This window comes from Chelmon rostratus, chromosome 7 (genome assembly GCF_017976325.1).
Source record: "Chelmon rostratus isolate fCheRos1 chromosome 7, fCheRos1.pri, whole genome shotgun sequence".
Lineage (NCBI taxonomy): Eukaryota > Metazoa > Chordata > Actinopteri > Chaetodontiformes > Chaetodontidae > Chelmon > Chelmon rostratus.
The window spans coordinates 13,630,433-13,655,691 of record NC_055664.1 but is presented as its reverse complement, the minus strand read 5'-3'; the positions used below and the strand labels follow the sequence as shown (position 1 = coordinate 13,655,691).

General features: G+C 40.9%; 1 protein-coding gene across 1 annotated transcript; it reads left to right on the top strand.

Moving 5' to 3' along the window:
* Nucleotides 1–1,241: 1,241 nt before the first annotated feature.
* Nucleotides 1,242–24,007, top strand: cwf19l2 (CWF19 like cell cycle control factor 2). The gene is made up of 19 exons (XM_041940387.1): nt 1,242–1,364; nt 2,443–2,553; nt 3,027–3,152; nt 3,546–3,668; nt 4,342–4,461; nt 4,976–5,069; nt 7,222–7,337; nt 8,232–8,811; nt 9,050–9,275; nt 11,334–11,442; nt 12,862–12,963; nt 15,667–15,795; nt 16,401–16,538; nt 20,382–20,594; nt 21,461–21,577; nt 21,758–21,913; nt 22,068–22,148; nt 23,359–23,460; nt 23,657–24,007. Exons 1-19 carry the CDS (start codon nt 1,272–1,274, stop codon nt 23,795–23,797), a joined length of 2,877 nt encoding a protein of 958 aa, XP_041796321.1. The 5' UTR covers nt 1,242–1,271; the 3' UTR covers nt 23,798–24,007.
* The last annotated feature ends 1,252 nt before the right edge of the window (nt 24,008–25,259 follow it).

Below are 25,259 nucleotides of genomic sequence, written 5' to 3'. Positions count from 1 at the left end.
AATGTAAGTACAATTTTATTAAACATGTGCACAACTTAGAATATATTGTTAAATTAGGATTCAATTTAAACAACTGTTTTTGTGCTGTTGCTACTTGAGCTTAGTGTTGGATCAACTGATGATCAATCCATATTCTTATTTCAATTCAGATCAGGTATGATGTAGGAACATTTAAGTATGACTTTGTCTCTCTTTCTGTCTTTCACTCACACACATATTCACACTGCATGCTATTTACAAGACAAGTTTTACCAGATGACTCTAGAGACAGAATGAATTGTAGGATAATGGGGTATTGATGGAGCAGTAGTGTAGTGCGGTTATTTGTTGTGGAGGTTGGTAAATGGCCAGTGGCTCCTCAGTCCCCTGGGACGCACACTGACAAACGTATTGTGGAGGAGCTGAAGCGAGAGATTGCTTAGTGGCTTTTATGGACAGTGGTTTATTGATTAAGGGGAAGCAGCCTGTTCTGTGTATGTGTGTCTGTCCATACACAATAATGTGTATGTGTTTGTGTGTTGTTGTTGAGCTGACATTTGGAGTGATAATTAAAATTTAAAGGTATTCCTCCCCTAGGTATAACACATTGATTTCACAGGCTGCAAGACATTTAAAATCTTTAATTCACGGGTGTCAAGAGACACTTTTACCGAAATAATTGGTAACAAGTCCTTCTCTGATGGATAAGTGATGTGTGATTGTGCAGGATGGAAAAGGGAATAACTACAGGTAGGAATGTTAAAGCATAAAATAAATGTGTATTTTAATATATGATCAAAAATACATAAAAGTACCCCTGTCCTTATGCTTTAGTGTGTTCGGTCTGGAGCTGTATGAATTGTGCTCATTCAAATGAAGGAAACTCTTAAAGTTAGAGCAGATTGGTGCATCTAGAGCATCTATTACATCCCTGGCCTTCCTCCAGGATCCTGTGGTGCTCTCGCTCTCTTTTTTTTTTTAGGCTAAATTGAGGATAGAGGGTGTTTTTTTGTTTTTGTTTTTTTTTACAGATGGTAAAGCCCTCTGCAGATAATGACTTGACACGCATAGGAGTAATGTTTCCATATACTCATAGGCTACACAGAGGCCATATTGCCATGTCCCGAGCATTTTACCTGGTACATTTACAAAAGAAGAAAAGAACATTTAAAATATAATCGCTTTCATACTGACGTACATTTGTGCCTATCTGTACTCTGCCACGGTCACTCAACGGTTGACGTAAACGGCAGCGCTTTACGACATTTAACAAAAACGTTGACGGCAGTGTCATGGCGGCGCACGGAATCAGTTTTGAGAGTGGGAGCAGCATCGAAGAAAGAAAGGATAGAAAGCGACAAGCACAGCAAGAGGCGCTAGAAAAGGTAAAAACGTTAAGCGTAGTAGCGAGAAAACATATAAGTAATTTTAGGCTAGTTTTATTAGCGTCAGTTATGGTTTAATTATACCAGTTCTGTCCAAATGCAAGCTAACAAGCTTCGTAGGCTAACAGCTAACGTCACATTAACGTTTGCAACGGATGAGTTTAGCGGCAAAACAAAATCTTTTTGCGGAATTGTCATTATCCAGGAGGTGTTGGTAGTGTTGGTGTTGCTGCGTTTCTTTCCATCGTTCTATCTTTCTTGGAAAGCTAACTGTGTGTCTTCACATTAACCTGACAGTGCCTGTGTGTGGACTGGCGGATACTGTTAAATTGCAGGCAGGAAATAACAGGACAAACACTGCTGGGGCAGATAGGAGAACTGCGACTGTGTTTTGTAGAGCTTTTATGTCATGGTCGCAGCTACATGCGGTCCGGGGCGTAAAGATTAGTGCATCCTCGGTTCCGTAATCGCATATGTACACAGGTATTTAACTGTGGGTTGCCGTGCAGCTGTGTTTGCACTGTTGTCAGATACACAGACGGACACAGAGCAGGTGATACAGACAAACGATGCCTGTAGATGAGCACTAAATGTTGTGAACACATTATCTGCCCGGCTCACCTGTGCTCGTACTGGCCAAAGCAAAGAGTGTAGCTGGGTCTGAATCATTCTGCTTTGTTTGTTTGCAGACTAAATGGCCCATAATGACTTAAGAACTCATCAATGTCAGTGCCATTGAATCCAAGATATAACAGTGTACATCTTACGACCTGCTAGATGCTCAAATATTTGAAAAGCATAAGTCAGCAGCATCATGGCAATGTAAAGACTGTCTTGTTACTTGTGTAATTAGAGAGATGTCTCAGTTTGTGGGCTTTATCTGTGCACCTTTTTCATCAGTATGAACCACTTATCAGACTTTTGTATTAACCACCAGAATCAGTTCAGCTCTAGACTTGGGTGGATTGCCATGATGTAGTCATGTCTGAAAATGCAAATTCTGGTCTACCTTTACGTTGAACTTTTTCATTTATTTTCCTATTGAATTTTCTCCCTTTATTTCCGACTCATCTTACAGGCCAAGCGACAGTATGAGAAGGAAGAGAGGAGGAAGGAGCTGAAGAGGCAGAGAGGGGAGGACACTTGGATGCTCCCTGAAATCAACCAGAGGCTGCAGGAGATTGAAGAAGTAAGATGCAGCGTTTTCACTTGAAGTTGTGTGTTATCAAAACCAGAATAGAGTGCATTTAGAAATGTATAATACTGAGTAAATATCGCATTGCAATACATTTTTAAGTTCATGGCAGGTCACAGGTCAAAACAGTGATGAGTATGTTGCCAGTCTGCAGCATTATACAGAAGTTCCACACCTTTATAGTTAGGTGTGAACATAGAACATAGAACACTGTTTTTCATGACAGTATTGTGCAGTTGTATCAAACCTTTATCTACTCTGTCACTGTCATTATGGTTTATGTTGAAGCAATTATCCAAAAGAGAAAGAGGAAGTCCTTCATGCTGATGGTGATGTTGATGATCTGATCTCAAATTGTTATCCCTCCATACCTTATGTGATTGAGGACAGACTCTATCAATTTATTGCATCTTAATAACAAACAATAAAGAAATAATAATTACTCATGCAATCTGAACACCACACAGGAAGGCTCTGTGAAAAGCAAGAAGAAGAAAGAGAAGAAATCTAAAAAGAAAAAGGAGAAGAAGAAGAAGGCCAAGAAGGAGAAGAAGACAGCAGAAGCAGGAGATGGCTCTAGTGACAGCTCAGGGGTGAGTTAATATCATTAATCATTTTCCAAGGCAAAATTCCTTTAAACAAGGTCCTAATTTAATACCTACAGAGTGCCAGTAAAGAGACTTAAATTCTGCTAGACTAAATGGCGATTTATAATTGAGTCAAAGTTATTCTTGGCATAGAAACATCTTGTCTGCTATTCTCAATGAGCTGTAAAGTTAATTTTAGAACCCCTTAAAAGGCTTTGATAAAACTTAAAAACTCAAAATTATTCTTAGATGTTGGCTTTTAAAATTCAGTGTTGTCTCTTCATTTATTCATTTTGAATGCTTTTGTTTTGATATATCTCAAATATATCTGATATCTCTCATACTGTTTTCCTTTTTTTAATCATCTTCTTCTTTCTCCTCCCTCCCTCTATGTGTCAGGACTCAGGAGATGAGTGGGTTGAGGCTCAGTCTCAGACTCAGACACAAGCTGCCAAAGCCTGGCAGGTTCCTGACGAGCCCAAGCCTTCCGAGAGCAACCTCAGCCCAGGCCAGAATGTACAGGTAACTTCCTTACCTGGTCACACAGATACTGAATACTAATGTAAATCATGTTTGGTGTCAAAAAATTACATTTAAAATGCTAATATTTCTCGCTTAATACAACAAATCATCTGTGGACATCAAAATTGTGTTTGAGTTTTCAAAAGTACTCTCTTCTCCAAATAGTAAACCCCAGATAATAGTAAAGCCCATTTTCCACAAGGGAGATGAATAAAGAAGCTAAATAGAGCAGAAGTGTCAGGAGGCAATACTATATTTAGAGGCTTGAAGAAGTTGTGTACATACAGAGGCACCTCTTCCTATTTCAGTTCTTCATGCACTAGTTTGGTTCTACATGTGCTAATGGAACGCAATGCATAAAAACATCAATCTACATTAGGTCATGTTGGTGACCTGTGAATATTCTCATTCATCAGGGTCATTGTAAGCTTTAGGGCATTCAATCATTCGCAGCTGGACCTTGTCAGTTTGTCTTGGAAGACGTTTCGCCTCTCATCCAAGCAGGCTTCATCAGTTCATGTGCACCGGACTAGATAGGACAGCTCTAGTCAGACTAGAGCTGTGCTGTGTGTGTATGAGAGCATAGTTGTTGTGTGCTAAGTTGCTGTAAAGTGGTTCTCTCAACCTATACTTCTTTCTCTCTCTTTGTTTAATGCATCTCTCTGTCCCCTAGAGAGACGAATGGATGACCTTTGACTTCCTGGCAATGAGAACCACGTCCACAGCAGAGAGGAGGGCTGAGAAAGACCGACTGAAAGAGGAGGAGAGGTCAAAGGCTCAGGCCATTGAACAGGTGCGTATGCGAGTAAGCGTGCGTGTGTTGTTTTTGTCCCCCCTTTCACTCCAGTTTGTAATGACCAGTTCCTGTTTACTGTGGTTCTTGTTCCACTGTCCCCCCGAGGATCCATGTGGTTCCTCAGCTGGCATATTCACATCTGTCTGTTATGTGATTTCTCATGTAAAATGACCTGCATTTGTGTGTAAGAGAGGCAGTCTCCTTATTTTACCAACTGTGTGGTTACCAAGGTAACAGAGGTTGGCCCCTCTCGGACAGCAGCATACTGTGGTGTGCTTGTGCGCATGTGTGTGTGTGTGCATGGATTGCACAGTATATCGAAACACTGTGGTAGTCAGTCTCCTCATTTTACCAACTGTGTGGTTACCAAGGTAACAGAGGTTGGCCTCTCTTGGACAGCAGCATACTGTGGTGTGTGTGTACTTATTGTTATTCAGCATTTGTGACCCTGTTGTGATATTGACAGTATACATAAATGATTCAGTTGTGTGTGTGTTTGTGGTTCTCTTAGGCTGGTTTGCACAAATTGGAGCTAAACCCGTATTGGAAAGATGGAGGAACTGGTCTGCCCCCAGAGGAGATGGTTGGTACTGCAGCAACAAAAGGTAATTGGGATCGGTCTATTGAGACATTTCCGTCAGTCAGATAGCAGAATATTTTTCAGCTATGTCATTTTAACATCTCAAAATAAAGATTCTCTCCAGATTTTATTTATTGAACATTAAAACACAGAAATCATAGAAAAGGCAGAGCTTTCAGTTTGTCTGATGAAAGTTGCCTCAGTAGGCCAAAGTGCAGGACAGCTACAGTATTGTACATTTTGTAGTACCTAACTATTGCCTAATGTCTCACATGTGTGCAATTTAGAGGGGCCTTGCTGGTCCCTACGATCAACACTGCACACACACTCCCATGTTTACTCACAGCACTTAACACTATTCCCGCTACCTGTTTTTCTCCCCATCCCTCATTTCCTGTCCTTACCTCCTCTTAAGACCTTTTTGTCTCACTCTCTCCTGTCCTTTTTTAAACTAAGACCAACCAGCTTAAACAAAGGGATTAAGCAAATGATACACTTGATCAGTGCATTGATTATAATGATATAATCATTCACACTCACTGGAGTTAGTGATTGAAATATTGGATATAAAGAAAGAAGCTTCAAAATGTACATTTATAATAAGTATTGAAAAAACAGGGTTTTTTCCCCATTGTGGAGCTTTTGGTCGTATCACACAAATTTCTTCCATTTGACCACCTGTCTTGGATTTAAAGATGTTTAAATTTCCATTTTTTCTGCGCAATTTAAGGACTGCTCATCCATGTTGGCTTAGAAGTTACACTTGTTATTGTTATTTTTAATAAATATTTTACAGTAACATTTGTCTTGGAAGTCCTCCATTTCTGATGACACAAGGGAGAATTCCTGGTGTTCGTTCATGCCTTCACGTTTTCACCCAGAACTGTCCTCTTTCCAAGCTTCCTTATGTTGAAGATGCACAGCTTCACTCTTTTCCAATGGGAAGTGGAGGGGGAATGAGTTAGGAAATGTGTTGATGCAGGAGAATTTAAAAAAATAAGAGTGGACTTAGTTACACATAGTTATGTGTGCAGAAAGGTCAACAAGGAGGTTTGAAGGAAGAATGAGAGGCCAGATAGAGCGAGGGCTTCTGAGTCAGGGATTTGGGAAAAGACAGACAGACAAACAGACAGAGAGTAAGCTGCGTTAAGCTGACAAGCAAATGCAGGTATGTGTGCATGTGTCTCTTATCTCTACACAGTAAGTACAGTTCCCTCTAGAGTTGGCATGGCCTGTCTGTCGTAAGCTTTATTCGAACAGTGAGGCAAAATAAGCTGACACAAACATAACTCTCTCTCTCACACACACAAACACACACAGACACACACATATATATACCTTTTCCCCTTTGAACTGTGCGCAGATTGTTAACCTCATCATGTGTTATCATGTTGGTGTTATAGGAGGTACATACTGGTGTGTGTTTTTGCATTTGTTTTTGTTGTTTTGCTCAGACAAAAGTCAATGAAATACTTTGTGGTAAATGATCAGATGACATGTTGTCAGCCTCAGGATCTTTTTTGGAAAATTTGATATACAGTTTGAAGTGGTGCAACAAGAACAAAGCAATTCAAATGCAAGCTCTGTGTTTGATGACAGTTGATTTTTTTTTAAGTTGTTGTTGTTGTTGATGAGCAAAATTGACTCATGTTTCTCCACATAGGTGTTGCTGTTTTATCATCACTGGTCACTGTTAACTGGCCCACTGTTTTTGATAGAGCAGCAGGATTACCATGTGCTCAAACACACTGAATCAGATACTCAGTGTTGACCTTGACCAGAAGTTTTGGGCACTGCATTTGTCATGTTTTATCTGTCCGGGAAGTTGTATCAACTATTGGTTTTGAAAGGACATTTATTTAACGATTAATTTTCCTCTTATCTCTTCTCACCCTCCTTTGTCCTGACCTTTGTTTCTCTTCTCTGAGTCCTCTTTTTTTTCCCTGGATATGCCTTTCCTTGTTCTTAGTCAGCGGCATGGGACTGATCTTTTCATGGATTTTTTATTCTCAATTGCGATATTAACTCATGTTATTTCCTATGTTCTCCACCTTCTTAATCAACATTTTTTGCACCATACCAGTCAGAATATGCGATCAATCTGGAAGATATGGCCGACTCACTCAAGCTTTTGTATGTGTTTCTTTGTAAGTATTTTTCTCTCTCTGGTCCTGCAGGCACAGTAGTGAACGATGGAGGTCTGAGCTGGCTGAGGAAAAGCTACCAGAGGATGAAAGAGCAGGCAGAGAGGGAGCAGCGCAGCCTCAAAGATGTGGTGGCTGATAGATTTGGAGTGAGAACCAATGGCACACCGGCAGCACGCGCACATTCACATGCACAACTAAGCACATATGGTTAGGTGGAAAAGCCACTGAATAGATGAGGACGTTGTATTATATTCAGTTTATTGCAAATGTGGATTTGGACATAAACATATTGATTCATAGTTACTCTGACTCTGCATGTTACTGTAAATTAACTCTGAAGTCAAGGGTATACCCACAGGTACTTGATCACTACTGTTAGAAGATTGTGTGTCTAGAAACCTTGTTTTATTATTAATCTCTTTTATTGTCTGACATCACACACACAGTGCCCAATGTCCTTTGTTAAGTTACTTTCACCAGTGTCAGCATTTGTGCCTCCACTTGACAGCACTGAAACTGTCACTGTTAGAACAGCCACAGCAGTGCACCTCGTTTGTGTTTCTCAGAGTAAAGCAGACACCTTATCTACTGTCTTTGTGCCAAATAGGGTACGGCGATACAATATAATTTTCCAGTATATTTGTGTAATTTCAGCTGCGCGAGAGAGCTCACTGACAGAGATGTGGCTATCACTCACTCTAATTGACAAAAATCACGCCCAAAAATTGCTGACAGTGGTTATATTTATCCAGTCACTCATTCAAAGTACCATAACACCGTATAATCTTTGTGTTTTTTGCTAGTTGTGTAGCTACATTGATGGTGTGTGTGTGTTTGTATGTTTTTTGTACAAATCCCAAAAACCCTCAACCCTCAAGTACAAACTTTCAGTTGACATAATGTTAAGGTTGATTTAGTGAACTAGCTTTCGGGCAAGTGGACTACCCTTCAATGACATTGCAAGCATCTTTAGATCTAAACTGTAAAACCTGAGAAAGTATTCAAATATTTTGCTATATCTTGTGTTTCTCTTTTTCTAGTCTATGGAAGAATTTCAGAAAAGACTTGCAGATGCTGAGAAGGCTGTGTATGGACAGCAGCGAGGAGAAGGAGAAGGAGACAGAACGGCGAGAGGCGGGTGGAGGAAAGCAGAGAATGAGTCCATAGAGAGATGGAGGAGAAGAGAGGGAGATGGGGCAGAGAGAGATCGCTGGAGAAGAAATGAAAGGGAAAGAGATTTGTCACCCACAGAGAGAGAGAGATACCATGCTGGAAGAGGAGAGGAGAGGGAGAGGGAGAGGGAGAGGGGAGGGTATCGAGGTAGGGAGCAAGAGAGAGGCCGAGAAGGAGACAGGTTTAGAGAGAGGGAAGGGGATAGAGAAAGAGACAGTAACAAGAATAGAGACAGGGAGAGAGATAGACAAAGAGACAGAGATAGGGACAGAGACAGAGAGATGGATAGGGGTAATGAAAGAAATAGAGAGAGAGAAAAGCCCTTTGTTGCATCATCATCATCATCATCAACATCATCAGGGCAAAGCTGGAGTCACCATTCTCCGTCTGTTGGGTCACTAAAAAGCCGCTTCCTCAAACCCTCAGAAGATGATGACAGCAGTGAAGGTGGGTTGATGTCAAGACCTCTTCTAGTAGATGCTTGAGTCAAGTTTGGCAGAAGTAAACAGTATTTTTATCTTATGGGAAGTGTTGGCTGCACTTACTGTTGCAGGTCAGAACAACATATCTGCTCAATTTCTGTCACAAATTATGAAACAAAAGTTATTTCATCAAATGTTGCACACAGGCTAACTTGGCGCGAGTCTTGGGAGCCTTAACATGCTCTGTAATTTCTTTGGTGCAGCTCCACTGCCTCGTCCTCCTCCAGCACGGACGTCCACAGCATTCCTGAAACCCAGCTCTGATGATGAAGACTCTGGTCCTAGTAATGCCAGCATTCCAGCCTGGAAGAAGAGCAGTAATCCTGCCCGTGAATGTGACAGCTTGGAGAAACAGGGGGATCCTGGGAAAACTGTAACTGCTTCTCAGGACGGTCTGCGTGCTGATAAAGCTGCTGTGACGACATCAAGGTTTCAGGCTTTTTACTTTTGTGGCCTTGTCAAACACCACAGTGCTGATCGAAGGTTCCAGTTGTATGTGCGCTTGGGTGGACACATGAATACATATCACATACCACCTTTAAAATCCTTTGCAACTGACTTCTAAACCACTGAAACCAGTATTTTACTGTTTTTTGTCTCGTCTCGAAAGGTACAGTTGCTCCATAGTCCTGAAAATGTTTTTCCTTTTTCCTTGGGTCAGTACCATATAGAAATCTTGGACTGGACATGGGTTACAAGTTCAATTCATAATGTGGCCACACGCACAACAAAAACTACACACGTTAATGAAACACAATGCTTAAAAGCATCAGTCTACATTAGGCCATGTTGATGCAGTCACATAACCGTACCAGATACTTTCTCACAGTTATCTCCTCCATAAAACCTGCCTGTGTCTTCACATATGTACTTGATTAGTTTCACGAGACCTGCGAGTACTGTTGAAGTTCTTATCTGTTTTAACATTAGTCTTGATTTTCCCACAAGAAACTCCCTCTGAACCCTGAGCCTGTGACTCATATGTTATCTATATGATTTCTATCTTAATAGCTGTCTTTCTGTCCAAAGCACTATGTTTAGTAACAGACATGTCTGTATCTGCACCATACATTATTATTCTGTCTCTTTTAAAGGGACACTAAACTGCAACAACACTCAATGCCACAGAAGCTCTTGTATAGCACCATTTTAGGCCAGATGTCAGAGTACCACTGCTTTGTAAAGCCTTCTTAGTTGTTCTGTGTGTTGCCTCATTAGGCTAAGTTGTTTGTGTAAACCAGCACCCAGAACCCCTGCAGCATGAAATTAGTCTGCAGTGTGGCAGCAGAATGAAATGAGGCTATGAGAAGTGTAATAGCCTAGAACGATGCTTCGCGGGCTGCAGTTCAGATCCTCCCAGGCAAGGCTGTAGTGATCTCTGGGGGCACAAAGACACAAATGAATCATAACAGATGAACAGTGTGAGAGCGCAGAAGAAAACAACAAAAAGGTTCAATTAAAAACTTCACAAGTAGGTTTCCCATCAGAGGGATTAGAACTGTTATTTGGGTGGAATAATTAAGTCATTAAATCCTCTTGTTCAGAGAGTGAGTTATGAGGGGAATCTAGAGGAACAGAGATTAAGTATTGAGCAAGCGGAGATATGACCAGGTGTTTGTGTATCGCTAGTTACCTCTGCCAAAGATGTTTTCAGTTTGTTTTGATTGCCTGTCTGTCAGCGGGTGTATTGAAAATTACAGGCCTGATTTTCATGAAATGTGATTGAAGGGTGTGGCATGGGCCAAAGAAGAACTCATAAAATTTTTGAGCAGATCCAAATCATGGGGCAGATAGACAAATTATTTTTCATGTTCATTAACATTGTGAGATAGGCATTAGGCGAGATAAGGCATTTGGTCTTGGCTGAGTACATACATACATATGATGACTCCATGTCACAATCCACAGTCCAAGGTACCAGTATTGGGCTAGCCGACAGCATAGCATAGCTGCTCAAACTTTGTTATGGATCACTTGAGGACAGTGGTTTTAATGGGGGAACTGGTACAACTTGAACATCGTCACAGTTGTAACTATGTTTTCTCCTGAAACTGAAGTGTGGCTATGGAAACGTATATACACACTTATCATGTAACAAATTTTACTGTTACTCACATTCAAATGTGAATTGTCTGAAATAAACTCCGCGAGAAATATTAAGGACAAATGTTCAAAATTCACACTTAATGAAAAAAGCAATAACACTGACTGTGAAGTATGTTCTTGCAGATTTGCATATCATTGACTATTAGTCTTGGCAGAGGTCTGCACTCCCTAAGTGCACTTCTAGTATTGCGGTTTGGAAACCTCATGTCCCAGCTGCAAATGTAATTTCAAAGGTTTTCTTGTTAGGTTTGTGAATTTGTGACATCATAAATTGGTTACATATTGTGGTTGAAATGAGAAATGTCTTCACTTTTTGAATCTCCGTTTCTACCTCTTGGTTTTGGTCTGCCATTCAAACTCTCCTCTTCATATCTACCCTAGTGGTGAGAGTGAAAGTGAGGAGAAAGAGGAGGAGGTTCCCCTGCTGTCAGAGGAGGAGATGAACAAACTGGGAGCCAAACTGGTGAAGGCAGAGATCATGGGCAACATGGTGAGTAGGTCATTATGTTACTGTCAGTCACATGACATAATGGAGATTCCCCATACTGGACTAAACATAAGACGTCTATTATTATTAGATGAGTGGTGTGTGTGTGTATGTTTTTTTTCCAACACCTGCTAAGATGGAACCTATTTTTTAGTCTAGTCTTGTAGGAAAGTTTCCCTGAGCTCTGTCACTAACCCATCAACATTAATCGCCTTTTCGTACTATGAGTGACACTCTGCCTGCATACCCACGTGGCTCCGCAGGGTCTCACTGTGCCCCTCAGGTGAATGACAGGCAGCCAAGCATTCCACGTGGTAACCATGGAAACGGCTTCTATGCACTGTTGTGTCCCTGCTGGTATAACTGTATTATCTTTATAGCCTATAAAGATAATATAACTACTTACTTTCAAATTTTAGTTTAGTTTAGAAAACAGTTATTTATTTTAGGGAACTCACATCAATAAGGATCAGTCTCTCATTTGTTGATTTGCTCTGCGCGTTGCACAATTCGAGCGTGTCCGTGAGACGAGCACAACCGCAGCAGTTTCACAGGATTACACCCGCTTGTCGCTCCGCCTGTCAGGTCGCCCTCTCCTCCCTATCTGCCTGCTTCGCTCTTATTGAAAATGAATCACTTGGCGTGTCAGTCCCTCCTCGTCTGAAAAGACCATAAGGCTGCAAACAACCCATAATTCAACACTGTCTTGAACTGGACTGGTACTGTCTAGTCCTACAATACAATATAACCATAACTTTTTCAACATTTGAGTTGATTTAACAGCACACCAGGGCATCCATTAATTTATAGCATTCATTGATCTGTGCACTTAACTCCCACTCTGTCTCTGTAAGGTGTCAATATCTGTCACAGTACTATGGCTTAAGAGGTTCTGTGTGTGTTATGTGTCAGATATTTTTCTCTCAGTCCTTTCTGTTCAGTATATCTGTTCAGCCTCAAAGCCTTTTATCTGATGATTGCCAAAAAACCCGACCACTCAAAAATATTGTAAACTTGAATTAAAAAAATAGTCCTCTATCTGCCTATTAAAATGCAGCCTATACAACATTTACTTACTGCAGTTCCTATTTACATGTCTGCCAACATACACACCCTCATATGATATTTATATGATAATCCAGTAGCAGCTGTTAGAGCCAGCCTTCCAATGTATCTGTTAGGCTGTGCTGTGTTATAGGCTTTATGCAAATTTTGAAACAGGAATACAAGATCTGCCAAGAAGCAGATCCCCATCTTCATTGTTGTATTTCTTTTATTACTGTGCTGACACCTTGTGTGTTACCAACAGCAATATTGACTGACTTCTACTCACTTGTAGTTTGTCAGTAAACCTAAATAAGCAGGCTTTTTAAAGCATGTCTGTATTTCAAAAATGTGCTGTGTGCTGTGTGCATGTTTCAGGCCATGGTTGAGAAGCTGAAATCACAACTAGATGCAGCACAGAAAGCTAAAGAGAACCACGCTGCCCGAAGGAAGCTACAAGAAACAGCTAGATCAAAGCAGGTCTGTAAATGCTATATTTGTCTTCCACATTCATTGTCACAGTCACTGTCGAACTCATGTAACAAGTGTCTGTGATGGTAGACAATACAGTATTAATAGTTTCAACAAAGAGGTGTGCTGTTTTTAGTTTTGTGTTAGGTTTAGCTGTTTTTTGGTTTTACGAGACAGAGAAAAATCCAGTCTCCCCAAAAAAATGAAACAATGTTTAGATAGTTTGGAAAGATGGAAGAAAGATTTTTTCCCTAGAAATAAATTATCTACACACAATTTCTTTCTCCTTTTCTCATCTCTTAATCTGTCTCTTTGTTATCTAAATGCTGTTTCCTGAGAGAAGTTTCCTCCTGTGCTGATATCTACACAGTGCTCTTCCCCTGGATGTACTATCTATCCAACACACACTCACTGACACACATTTCGCTAAAACCCACTGCAACTTTTCACATGGATAATCACATAAATTCCCAAATACAGACACACTGTCCTAAATTGGATATATACTGTATACTCACTCTCAAATCATGCGCAGATGTAAACATATGCAAATGCAGAAATAGACACACACACACACACACACACTCCACACTGTCAGATTTATCTGCTGGCTGCTTCTTTTTTTCCTCTCCCATAGTCTAAATGCTAATCCAAACACTCAAGGCTATATCTTTTCTAAACTACACACACACAGAGCAGGTTACAGCAGCATCCATCTCTCACTGCGCAGGGACGAAAAGTGCCTCACACACACACACTCATCATCGGATGAAACCAAAGTCTCTGCTGTTACATCTTACTGCTTTAAAAAGGAATTTGTTTGTTTGAAGTCTCTTTGCTGCTCAGCTTTTACATCCTGCCGTCCGTATGGCAACGGCTCCTGTTTGGCATTTTAGCAGACCCTAATGGGAAACAAATGTCTCTCCTGCCGGAGGTCATTCAGAGTGTGCCCCTGTGTTTATGTGTGGGAGAGAAGGAGAAAGAGACAGATTGAGAGGGAGGCAGAGAGATTATATGGGCCATCCTGACTGCGTCTGTAGTACTGGCAATTAACAGAGAGCAATGACAGCACCCTGACGCTTCAGCACTGCCTTACCTCCCCTCTTTGGCATTGCTAATGCCGTTCCTTGCTTCACGCACACACACACAAACTGACACATACACACATGCACATATATGCACAAATAAATGGAGGTCTATTTCTGACATGAGCAGACTCCAGACAACTTTATAAACACATGGAAAGCAGGCTGTGATTATTTATATACCCTGTATATTATCATTTGCAAGTTATGCCAGATTCATCCCCACTAAGGCTGTCCTGTCCAAATTTAAGGACTAGGGTTAAATCCTCAGTAACGTTTCAGAGAAAATATCATAATTCTTAGGTTTTAGTGCACTTGTCAGCTGAGAGGTACTTCAGCCCTCGTAGAGATGGAGTGCTGTTGATTTGCACTTATTCAAGATGCTTCCCATCTGTCTTCTCATGGACGACTTTTGGCTTATCCACTCTATTCAGTGTTTTGACTTTTGTTGCCTGTGTGGGTCATATTTGGTCGACCCGAGCAGAGGAAAAATTCTCTTCTATCGCTCTTTTTCTGACAGTCTAGTCTCATTTTCTTGTGACTGTCTCCCCCCGCTCTGCTGCTCCCACCTTGTTCTTGTTTCTTGGCTGTCCGTCTCTACCTGTCAGGTCGAACTTCTGTCTTTCATAGGCTGTTTAATTAGACACAGGCTGTGGTTACATGAGGCTGATTTTTCTTATGAATGTGACCATGTGATTGACAGCTTTCAACAAAGTATTTAAGGGAGTGCCATCATGTAAAATGATGAGATAAAGATGTTGTTTACATTTTCAAAAATCAAGAATAGCTCTGTGTACAACTCAGACTTTACTCCTCATAACAAGCAAACTTTTTGATCCTTGTTAAAAAGGTTGACTACGTCATTTACTAGTACAACTTTTCAAACATGTTTTCTAATCAAAGAGGAGCAACTTTAATCTAACCCAACTAGGCCATCATACACAGAAAATATAAATATTTTTAGAAAATTGAGTAATTGGAATGCAAAATATTTTTATCCTGGGAACAGATTATGACAGATTAAACCCAGCTCTGTCAAAACTAATCACATTTTAGGTTTATTGAGATGTTTTATATTAGCTGTTTTTATTCCTTCGGAGCCCTGATTATTAGTGGAATAAATGTTGAGATGCAGCTACTCCTCTGTCCTAACAGCCCTCTTTTCTTCTCCTCCCTTGACACACATCTGCTGCTATGAATCGAAAACGATGCCAATTACTAATTGTTAAAGTCCTCATCCTCTCCTTTGTTGCTCAGGTTGCTTGGTAGTGTGTTACAAAACTAATTAAAACACACTTTCATGCATTTTAGATCTTGCATGTCAGTTGTTCATTTTGATTTAACTTGTAGATTGTACACCCATCCATGTTGTTATACATGTGATCTGAAGACTCTCTAACCTGCCACTGGTTAAAGACAGTGGACTATTTCAGTCATTTGTTGAATGTTTCACATGATCAAACATTATTAGTGAGGTATTATCCTTTTTCTTCTCTTGAGTATCTGTTAAATACCAAAAGGTGAAACATAAATATTTCAACTGTTCGAAAACGCTGTCAGTCTTGTGCGCTGCTCTAAAAAAACAAAGAAAAGTGAAAATGACCTTGCTTTGTTTTTGTTCTTCTAGGTCACAAGTCGCTCCAGTGAAGACCAGGAAGTCCTGCTGTTCAGAACAGACCAATCAGGTCAGTCCTGGCCAGTCAGCGCCCCCTCTGGTCCTCAGGAGCCCCATGGAGGAAGACGGAAGAAGAAACTGGTAAAGAGAGCGGGATGAAGGGTCGAAAGAAAGTAGAAAAACAAATGAGATCACAGCAGGGAGGGAAGTTTTCCGCAAAGGAATTTGAAACCATGAAAATTTACCGCTGCACAGATGGTAAAAATACATAAATCAAAATAAATCTTGAACTGCGTCAGAAAGCTACCACTTAAGACAAAGACAGAGAGGATTCTGCACACTGTTACAGCTAGTAGACAGAGGTATTGAGAAATGGAGGCTCAGATGAGAGTTTGTGTCCTGCTATCTGTTCCTTGTCATTTGGTGTTCATCAGAGTGTGTAATGAGAGCAGGGAGTCCACCTGGCTCCGAGTTGAAACGTGTGTAATGTAAACAAAGCTCTCCAGTCCATTCTCTGTTTATGGTTATTATAAATTTATAAAGTGGCCCAGTCTCCTTTACTGTCTGTCTCTTCCTCTGTTTCCCTCATGATCAGTCAGGCTGTTTGTTTGCCTCTCACTTTCTCACCCCCCCTTTGAAGAATGTGATTTGTAGATTTCATGATTGTATCTTAATTACCTGCAGCATCCTTTTTCTAGTGAATTTACCTTTCCACCAAGCCTCGTCCTCTCTCTCTCCCTCCTCAGATTGAGACTCATGTCGATGGGCAGCGTGTGCGCTACTTCCAGGATGATGACAATATGGGTTTGAAGGAGATGGTGAGGAGGGAGAAGATGAGCTCTGCACAGGATCAGAATGCCCTCTACTCTCGCATGGCTGCCAAGGTAAGAAAACCTTGCACCTGCAACAAAGGTGCCAAAGGTAACAACGCAAGATATTGATAATTCCTAGAATGAAGAGTATGACCAGAAATTAAAGGTGCACTTAGGAGTTTTCTTATAAATGAACCAAAGTTATGTTTACTTTTAGTGTTGCTCACCAAGGTGCAATATATGTGTCCCTGAGGTCCAACAATCCTGAAGAATGCATTTCCTTCCCCATAAAACGCTTGCAAAGCAATTTTTCTTAAAAAATGTGAAGCCTGTGTTATTTGCATCCATGTTTATGAGCAAGCGGCCTTCTTCTTCTCTGTCTTTGTTGGCACATTGCTGCGTTTCTTAGTGCATTACCACCACCTGTAGATCAATGGAATCATGTGAAACCATTTGCTGGACTGTGTATCTTAAGTACGCATGCATGAGACAAATACAACTGGGACCACTCATAAAAATGGCTCCTAGTGCTACGGGAGATAGAAAAATCTGCAGGTTATCTTTACGTTATTGACCATTGACCTTAAATAACTACCTTGCTTATTAGGGCTTAGATCAGTTATTCTCCAGTCTGACAATAGAAGTCAAAGTTTTTCACAGTGTGGTAACCTATGAGCCAGTGTTATCACAAGACTGCAGCTTTAAACTGCAATTATGGAGTCAAAGACAGTGTGCTAATAACACTTACCAGCGATCAAACATAATCAAAGCAGACATTCATTTACAAAATGGAAGCTCTTTGATTATTTATCTTTTTTTTCTGTAAAAACATCTTTTAATCCTCAAAGGACGCCTGGGGTTGCTCTATAGCACACTGCTGTGACCCTGCTGTGTTTCCATATTTTTGTAGAGCCCAGGCTGCTGTTCTCCCCTCTCTTCTCTGTTTGTTTCTTCAGTGACCAGTCAGATTGGACGCCACCTCAGACTTAGTCACAGAATTGCGTGTACTGGACACAGCGGCAGCTTTTTCAACTTATGAAGTGAAAAGAAAAGAGATGTTTAATTTATTGTGAACACAGCACTTTAGTCGGGTTGAAAATAATGAATCAGTGCAGGACAGACCTGTTTGTACCTGAAGTTGGCAAACTCAAGTAAGGCAGACCAAGTTGGCTTGCACTCTGGCTTTTGTCAGTTGTTGCACTCACTCATACCTAATAAGGATATGATTCGGATTTATCTTTAAAAAATCATCAGTTATTTTGTTGTCTTTTTATGAAGCCTACTATATGAACTTTTAAATCATACATTTTATTACGTTTTACTTAAATTAAATGGGAATTGTAATAGATGGTAGTAGATCTTGGACTTGTTGGTGTAACTGGGATACAGAGCCACCGTTATCGAGAGTTATTTATCTCCTCACTCCTGTTTTATCAGCAAAAAGATACAGATATACACATACAGGTAGCAAGCTTCTCATTTTTAGCTGATAGACATCACCCGTGGCTGATTGATTCAGCTGTAATTGAAAGCTTGATAAAAACAACGTGAGGACTGGTTGCTTTGTTTGATCGGTCAGAGTTGGTAAATGGATCACCCATCTCCACTGCAGTGATCTGAACAGCTGGACCTTTAGGATTTTGTTCTGTTGGACTGGTTTGCATTTAGTACTGTGTTGTTATTGACTCCTCTCCACTACTAGTCTTGCATCTCCTTTTCTCTCTCTGGACTCTCTCCTCCCCCCACTTGAACTCGACGCACAGCAGCAGATGGGTACTGGCAGGTTGCGGTGGGCCTGTCAGTCTATCAGCAGCTTTACAGACTGCACTTTTCCGTGAGCCCAGACACAATTTCCTTGTTCCTTCTTCTCTTTTCTTCTGGTTTACTTCTTCCCCCTTTGTATGTAGGGATATGACAAGTAGTGCACAAATTCTACCGGCTGGCATATGTGCACGTGTGTGTGTATGTATGAGTACGGTTCGTGTTTGTGTGTGTGTAAGAAAAAGAGAGAGAAAAGGAAGAATTGATAAACAAAGGGATAGAGGCAGTGTCCGTGACCGGCCAAAGGGACCGCTAAAGTAAATGTCCAACAGCAAATAATGTTTATTTTACCGTCCAAAATATATGCATATTGGGTACGATTTTAGTATTTAATTATTTAAAAAAGCTGCAATAAAACAATGTGGAAGTGTGGGCGCCCACACACTTTGTACAAAAACGGGGTAGATTTAAGAGTTCAGGAAGTGCACCTGAATGCACCATGATGTCCCTATACCTGTGTTGGAGTGACACACCGACAGCAAAGGGCGGAAGCAGCGTGGCTGTAAATGACAACAAAACACATTAGAGACTCTCAGCATAGTTTTCAGTTACATGACTATTTTAGTACAGACATTTATCTTCCAGTGTGGTGGATAGTCTTCCGAGATTTGCTTGCAAAAGGGAAAATCAACTTGCATTTGGCGCTTGGCGGGTTTAGGGCCCTGAATGGAGGAGTTGCCATGGCAATAAATCTAAAAAAGTTTAAATAAATAAAAATATTTGCTGTATAAATATTAATAAAAAAAATCTTTAGCACAGATTTTCCTTTCTCTGACTTTCATTGCCCTCCCTCACTCACTCACTCACTCATATATTCATCACACATGCATTCCTATAAAAATACACACACACACACACGTTCTGCACCTACAAAGAATAACGCTAAAAATACATCTACAGTTACCATAGCAGAGCTTCTATAAATACCAGTTTTAACCATTGGTCAGAGACAGAGTCTGTTAAGTTAGCGGGCTAGCATTGTCTGGAGATTTACTGTGGTGTATTTCTTTTCTCATTCAATAAAACATGAGTATTGTGCCAGACATATGTTGATCCCCTCCACTCTCCTGCAACATTACAATCTATAATTTAAATGGTGTCGAGAATGTGTCCGTTTGTCGTTAGCTCAAACTCATCTAAAGACACAGTCATCAGCAGTAAACCTATAGGTTGCCAGCATGGTCGTTGAGTTATTACTACCATATTATACCTCACTAGTCTGCATGTAAGTTTGTGAGAGTGTGTGTGATGGCATTTATGTGTGTGTGTAAGAAAATAAAGCTGTAACCCTGCTGCACACTTAGGTGCAGTCCTTTGCGTGCACACACACACACACACACACACACACACACACACAATCCCTCCCACACTGTCACTAAACTAATCCAATTTTCACTCTCACTCACACACTCACTCCTACTCAGCGAGTCATGCACACACACTTCAGCCATGCTTGCCTCTCGCTCTCTCATATACACACAGATTCCAACCTGTTGCCCGGTCGCCATGGTGACAGGACTCAGACGTAGAAACACCAGAGTCGATACTCGGCGTCCTGCCTCACACTGTTAACACGCATAGACCAACGTACACACAGGGCAGTACAGGCAAATCACACACACACATGCACACACACACACACACACACACAGAATATGGCGTGGAAACGGCACAGACGGTAATATTGCGTCAGCACCTACATGCACCAATTAGTGATGCCACCAGCCAGCTTCTTAGGACAGTCGGTATCTCTACGGTAGTCTTTAAAGGATTACCATGAGTTTCTTTCCTGTTGTAAGAAGTGCTACTGTAAAATTATTTCTTGTTTTAAGCCTGAAATGAAAGGAGAAAGCTACGTTTAGTCTCCTTATCAATAAAACATAACCATAGCTTACTAGAAGATGCCAGAAAAACAATTGACTGAAGCACAGACCGTGATTATTTATACTTCGGCACGTTCCCAGATTTGATCTAGAATGATCACACTCCTCTTAAACACAGCTCACCATTTCTCTCTTCTTATCCCATGTTTCCTTTCCATCTCCTCTGTTGTCCCCGTCGTCTCTCCATCACCACTTCTAATCCACTCTCCAGATGATGGGGAAGACGGACGGCGACAACTACACGCTGGATGACATGTTTGTGTCGGGTGCAGCGCAGCGGGAGGGTGAGGGGAGGGAGGAGGAGAGGATGAGGAGCAGAGCCATCGGGGAGAGTAGGAGGCTGGCTGCCTCCATGGAGAAATGCCAGCACTGCTTCAGCAGCCAAGAGCTCCAGAAGCACCTCATCGTGGCAATAGGGAGCAAGGTGAGGGATCTTGAATGTAGGCTGTTCTGAGGCAAGGTGTTGTTTTTAACTGTCTTTTTTTGTCAGACCAACAGTCCAAAACCCAAATATATTCAGTTCAGACGTCATACAACTCAGCTTCCAAAAATGTTTTACCTCATCAACTTATTCATCTTATTCTAAATTTGATGCGAGCAACATGTTTCAAACAAGAGCAACAAAAGACTGGGAAAGTTGAGGCATGCTCCAAAAACACCTGTTTGGATCATTCCACAGGTAAAAAGGTTTAGTATCATGATTGGGTATGAAAGGTGCATCCTGGAAAGGCTCAGTCGTTCGTAAGCGAGGATGGAGGGAGGTTCACCACTTTGTGAACACATGATTGTATAAAGGATGTCACTACATGGACTCAGGAAAATGTTGTTAGTTGTTGTCTGCAAACACAGTTAATTTGCAAATGATTGCATTCTGTTTGTATGTACGTTTTACACAGGGAGCCAACTCTGAGAAAATATTTACATTTTTCTTAAAAGATGACCCAAATAATTAATTGTATAATTAGCTGTATAATATGTACACATATATAGTCAGCTTTTTATTTTGTATTTTGTTTTTTGAATTTCTCTGTTGCTATTTTTTTTTCCAACTGCTACTACCTGCTGCTGTAATACCCAAAGTTTTATCTTATCTTATCTTAATTCATTATTATTAGTTATTAGTTAATTAATGGCAATTAATATTCTGTCAACTGGTAAATAGATTAATCAACCAATCATTGCTGCTCTTAAAACTTAAAACTTAAAACTCAAGGTTTTGGACAGTTGGTCACAAAAACAAGCTAAATTTTGTCTGTAATGTGTGTGTGTGTGTTTGCGATGCGTGTCCAGGTGTACCTGAGCTTGCCTGCAGGTGTGTCGATGACTGAGGGCCACTGCCTCATCTGTCCTCTCCATCATCACTGCTCTGCCACCGGATTGGATGAGGATGTCTGGTCAGAAATACAGGTTAGCCAATCAGTGCATCTTGGAACTCCAGACTAACATGCCGACTTCTGTGACTGCCAGTTTACAGCAGTGGTAGATATAATCAGAACCAAATGCTGCTTTTTCTTCAATGTTTATGTCAAACAACACTGATTAAATTTTAATTGTGAGTTCACGTCTGTGCTGCTCTGCCTTCTTCAGCTGTTCCGGCGTACTTTGGTGCGTATGTTTGAGTCCCAGGAGCTGGACTGTGTGTTCATGGAAACACACATGAACCCACGCAAAAGACAACACATGGTCCTCGAGTGTATCCCTCTACCCCGAGAACTGGGCGATATGGCTCCCATATACTTTAAGGTCCGTGTGTGTATTTGACTCTCATCTCTCTGATTAAGTTCATCAGTTTCCCACTGGAAAGAAGTGTTGCTGGGATAGGACTGAGTTCAATGCATAAAATATGTGTGAATGTTCTCACAAGGGTGGCAACTCACCAGTTTCTGTCTGCCTTCAGAAAGCTATCATGGAGTGTGATGAGGAGTGGGCCATGAACAAGAAGATTGTCGACCTCTCTTCGAAACACATCCGCCAAGCTGTATGCTCCCTTTTGTCTTGTATAATATTTTTTTGGTTTTCTTACTTTTTCTCTCATTTCCTCCCGTCTCTCTTGCCGGACATGTTTCCTTATTAACCATATTTCTTTCATTTTTGTTAAACTTCTTCTCCTGGCATTCCTTAAACCTCTAAATACTAATGTCTGTTCATCACAATTACATATTTAGAAGTTTTTCTTTGAAAAAAATCCCCTTATGCCTTAAAATGGTTTAGATGTAACTCTTCACCTTTGCCTTCACTTAGTATGCACAGATCTATGAATATGCAAACCTCTATCTTTACCCACCGCTCGGCCCCTCACCTGCAGCCTGCTCAACTTCGACTCTGCTCATCAAACACACAAACATGGCTTTGCCCTGAAGGAAAACATCTCTCACATGCCGTACACACCTAAAGTACCTAATCTTAATCTTGCTTACGCTGTACTAACAGTTTATAAGGACGACCTTTATCATGACATGCTTTCTTCTTGAACTGCCCCAAAGTCACGTGGAGTTTTCTGTCAGAATTATGGTAGTTAATATAATCATTATCTAATTCAGCAGCTGAGCTGACAAACTCTTTTGAGTTTGTCATGTTTGCCGTAACTCTCTTCATCAATGCCCCTAAGCCATATAACATATCCTGTCAGCATTTGATCAATCGTCACGTGACTTGACAGGCTAATTTTGGCGAACAGTTATCTCGCACACTGCAAATTTACTGTATACAGTCAACAGATAAAACTGGAGAAAAATAAACTTACCATCATGTTAGCTCTTACTCACTGCGTCCCCAGAATAAATGGACGGAACAGCGTTGAGCGTCAGTATAAGTTCACCTTTTCCTTTTTTTCTAACTTTGCAACAGAAAACAGAACACGTCTCTGCCATTGTTGAAAATAGTGAAACTTGTCTTGCAAAATACAGATGCCGATATATAGCTATGCCTGGCTTCTCTGATACCCCTCATTTCGCCCTAGCCCCCACAAGTTCCAGTTTCCTTAGGTACGCGTCGTATTACACCACAGCTGTCTGAATCTGTGTTTCTGACAGTCTCATTGGCCCACTGCAGTGGACTGCTGCAGAGGGAATGCTCAGCCATGCCGTTGACAGCTTATTTCGCCCTTGATACTGTATGTCTGTATATCTAAACTTGATTTTCTGTGGAAGGAGGTTTCAATCATTGATTGTTTGTTTAATGCCTCTTAGATTCCTCGAGGTCTGCCCTACTTTGCTGTAGACTTTGGACTCCAGGGAGGGTTTGCTCACGTCATTGAAAATGAACACAAGTTCCCCCATTACTTCGGCAAGGTCAGTGTTCATATTAAGGCCACAGTATTTGGTACATCATCATTTGTCCCCATTTGTTTTAGCTAGTAAAAGTCACTCTCATTTGGATGCAGGATTTTCAGAAAACTTGACTGTGCATGTGTGACTGTGCAACAGATTTATTCCAGTTAATATTACTGCAATATTTGAACGTGATCAATCCCTCTGTCTCTCACAGGAAGTGGTTGGGGGCATGATGGACTTGGAGCCGCGACGTTGGAGGAAGTTTATTAGAGAGAATTTTGACGATCAGAGGAAAAAAGTTCTGCAGTTTGCACAGTGGTGGAAACCGTACGACTGCACCAAGACTGAGGGATAGCTAGAGAGCACTACACACACACACACACACACACACACACACACACACACACACACACACACACAGTGGTTTCTAGTGCAGGCATCACATTAGCTGAATATGATGCAGACACTCCTGCACCTAACGATTCAGAATTTGATGTAAAATTTCTGTTAAAAGTTATAATATCAGAACATTTTTACTGAAGCAAATAAATGAAAATGACTTTGATTGTGTTGTTGTATTGTTATTTTTATATTACATGCCAGAAATTGTTTGAAATCACCATTCCCGTTACATTGAAAAGCCCTCGAGACCTAAATCTCATTCCCCCATCAAAGTTAAAATGGAAATGTAAACACTTTGATTTGTGTAGAAAGGTTTTGAAGGTATGTAAGTATCAAATTAGACTCAAGGAGATACTTTTCCATATGGATGCAAGTCATTTTTGTTTGATACATTTTGGCCAGTCCTCACTTTCAGACAGACCTGGGCTGTTTGAGGGTCTGCACTTGGTTTTAAGGGTTAGGTTAGAATTAGTTATGGTTAAGGCTTTTTGTAAGGGGCTGGGGAATGCATTATGTCAATGAGGGTCCTCGCATGTATAAATGTGTGTGTGTGCATGAGTGAGTGAGATTTTTCAATCTTCTCTGGCCAGTGCTGCCTCCCCCCCCGCTCTCAAACCCTGGCATTTAATTTCTTACTCTGTGGCCTCATGATCCTTTGCAGCTGTCGCTTAATTCTAAGAGGTTTCAGTGTCATCACAACCACGTGCAAGTGGATGCACGAGCATACGTGGGCAACCGGCCACCTTGCCCCTGGCATGCAACCTTATCTTTGATTTTTTTCAGCTATGCTATTGACTCTTTGATGAGCTCATTACTTCAGGGACTCACCTTATTTGTATGTCATCTCAGACACTGTGCATGGCGGCAGATGGTCGGTGTTGAATTTGTGTTGAATCACGAAAGATGATTTGCTTTTTACTGCATGATTTGTATATTAGGTCACAGGGGGAAAAGCTTCCGAATCAGGATTTTCTCACCGTACAGTCTGGCAGTAAATCGAGACAGTGCTCTCCTTAATGAATCAGCCCATCTCATCAGAAACCCAAGGGAGACACTGTGGGAGAGTCATAGGAATAAATCCCACCGATAGACTCTGTTGCCAGTAAATTGTTAATATTTGTGGGATAATCCTTGTCTATGATCATCATTTGTGGTACATTATAACTCCCTATCAACATCCATCTCTTGGTACAACTTCATTACTTCCTGTAACTTTGTGATTATATTAGATATGGGAAAGTCATAGTAGCAAAAGGACCGTGTTCGCTGCAGTATTTTTCACTCCACAGGAGTACAATGTTGACTGTTAACAGACTCAGCTTGCACGTATTTAAAGTCACACTGAAAATCTGTGTTTGCTAAAAATAAACTTTTTTGAGAGGGAACAGGTACACAATGAGAACCGTTAGATTATC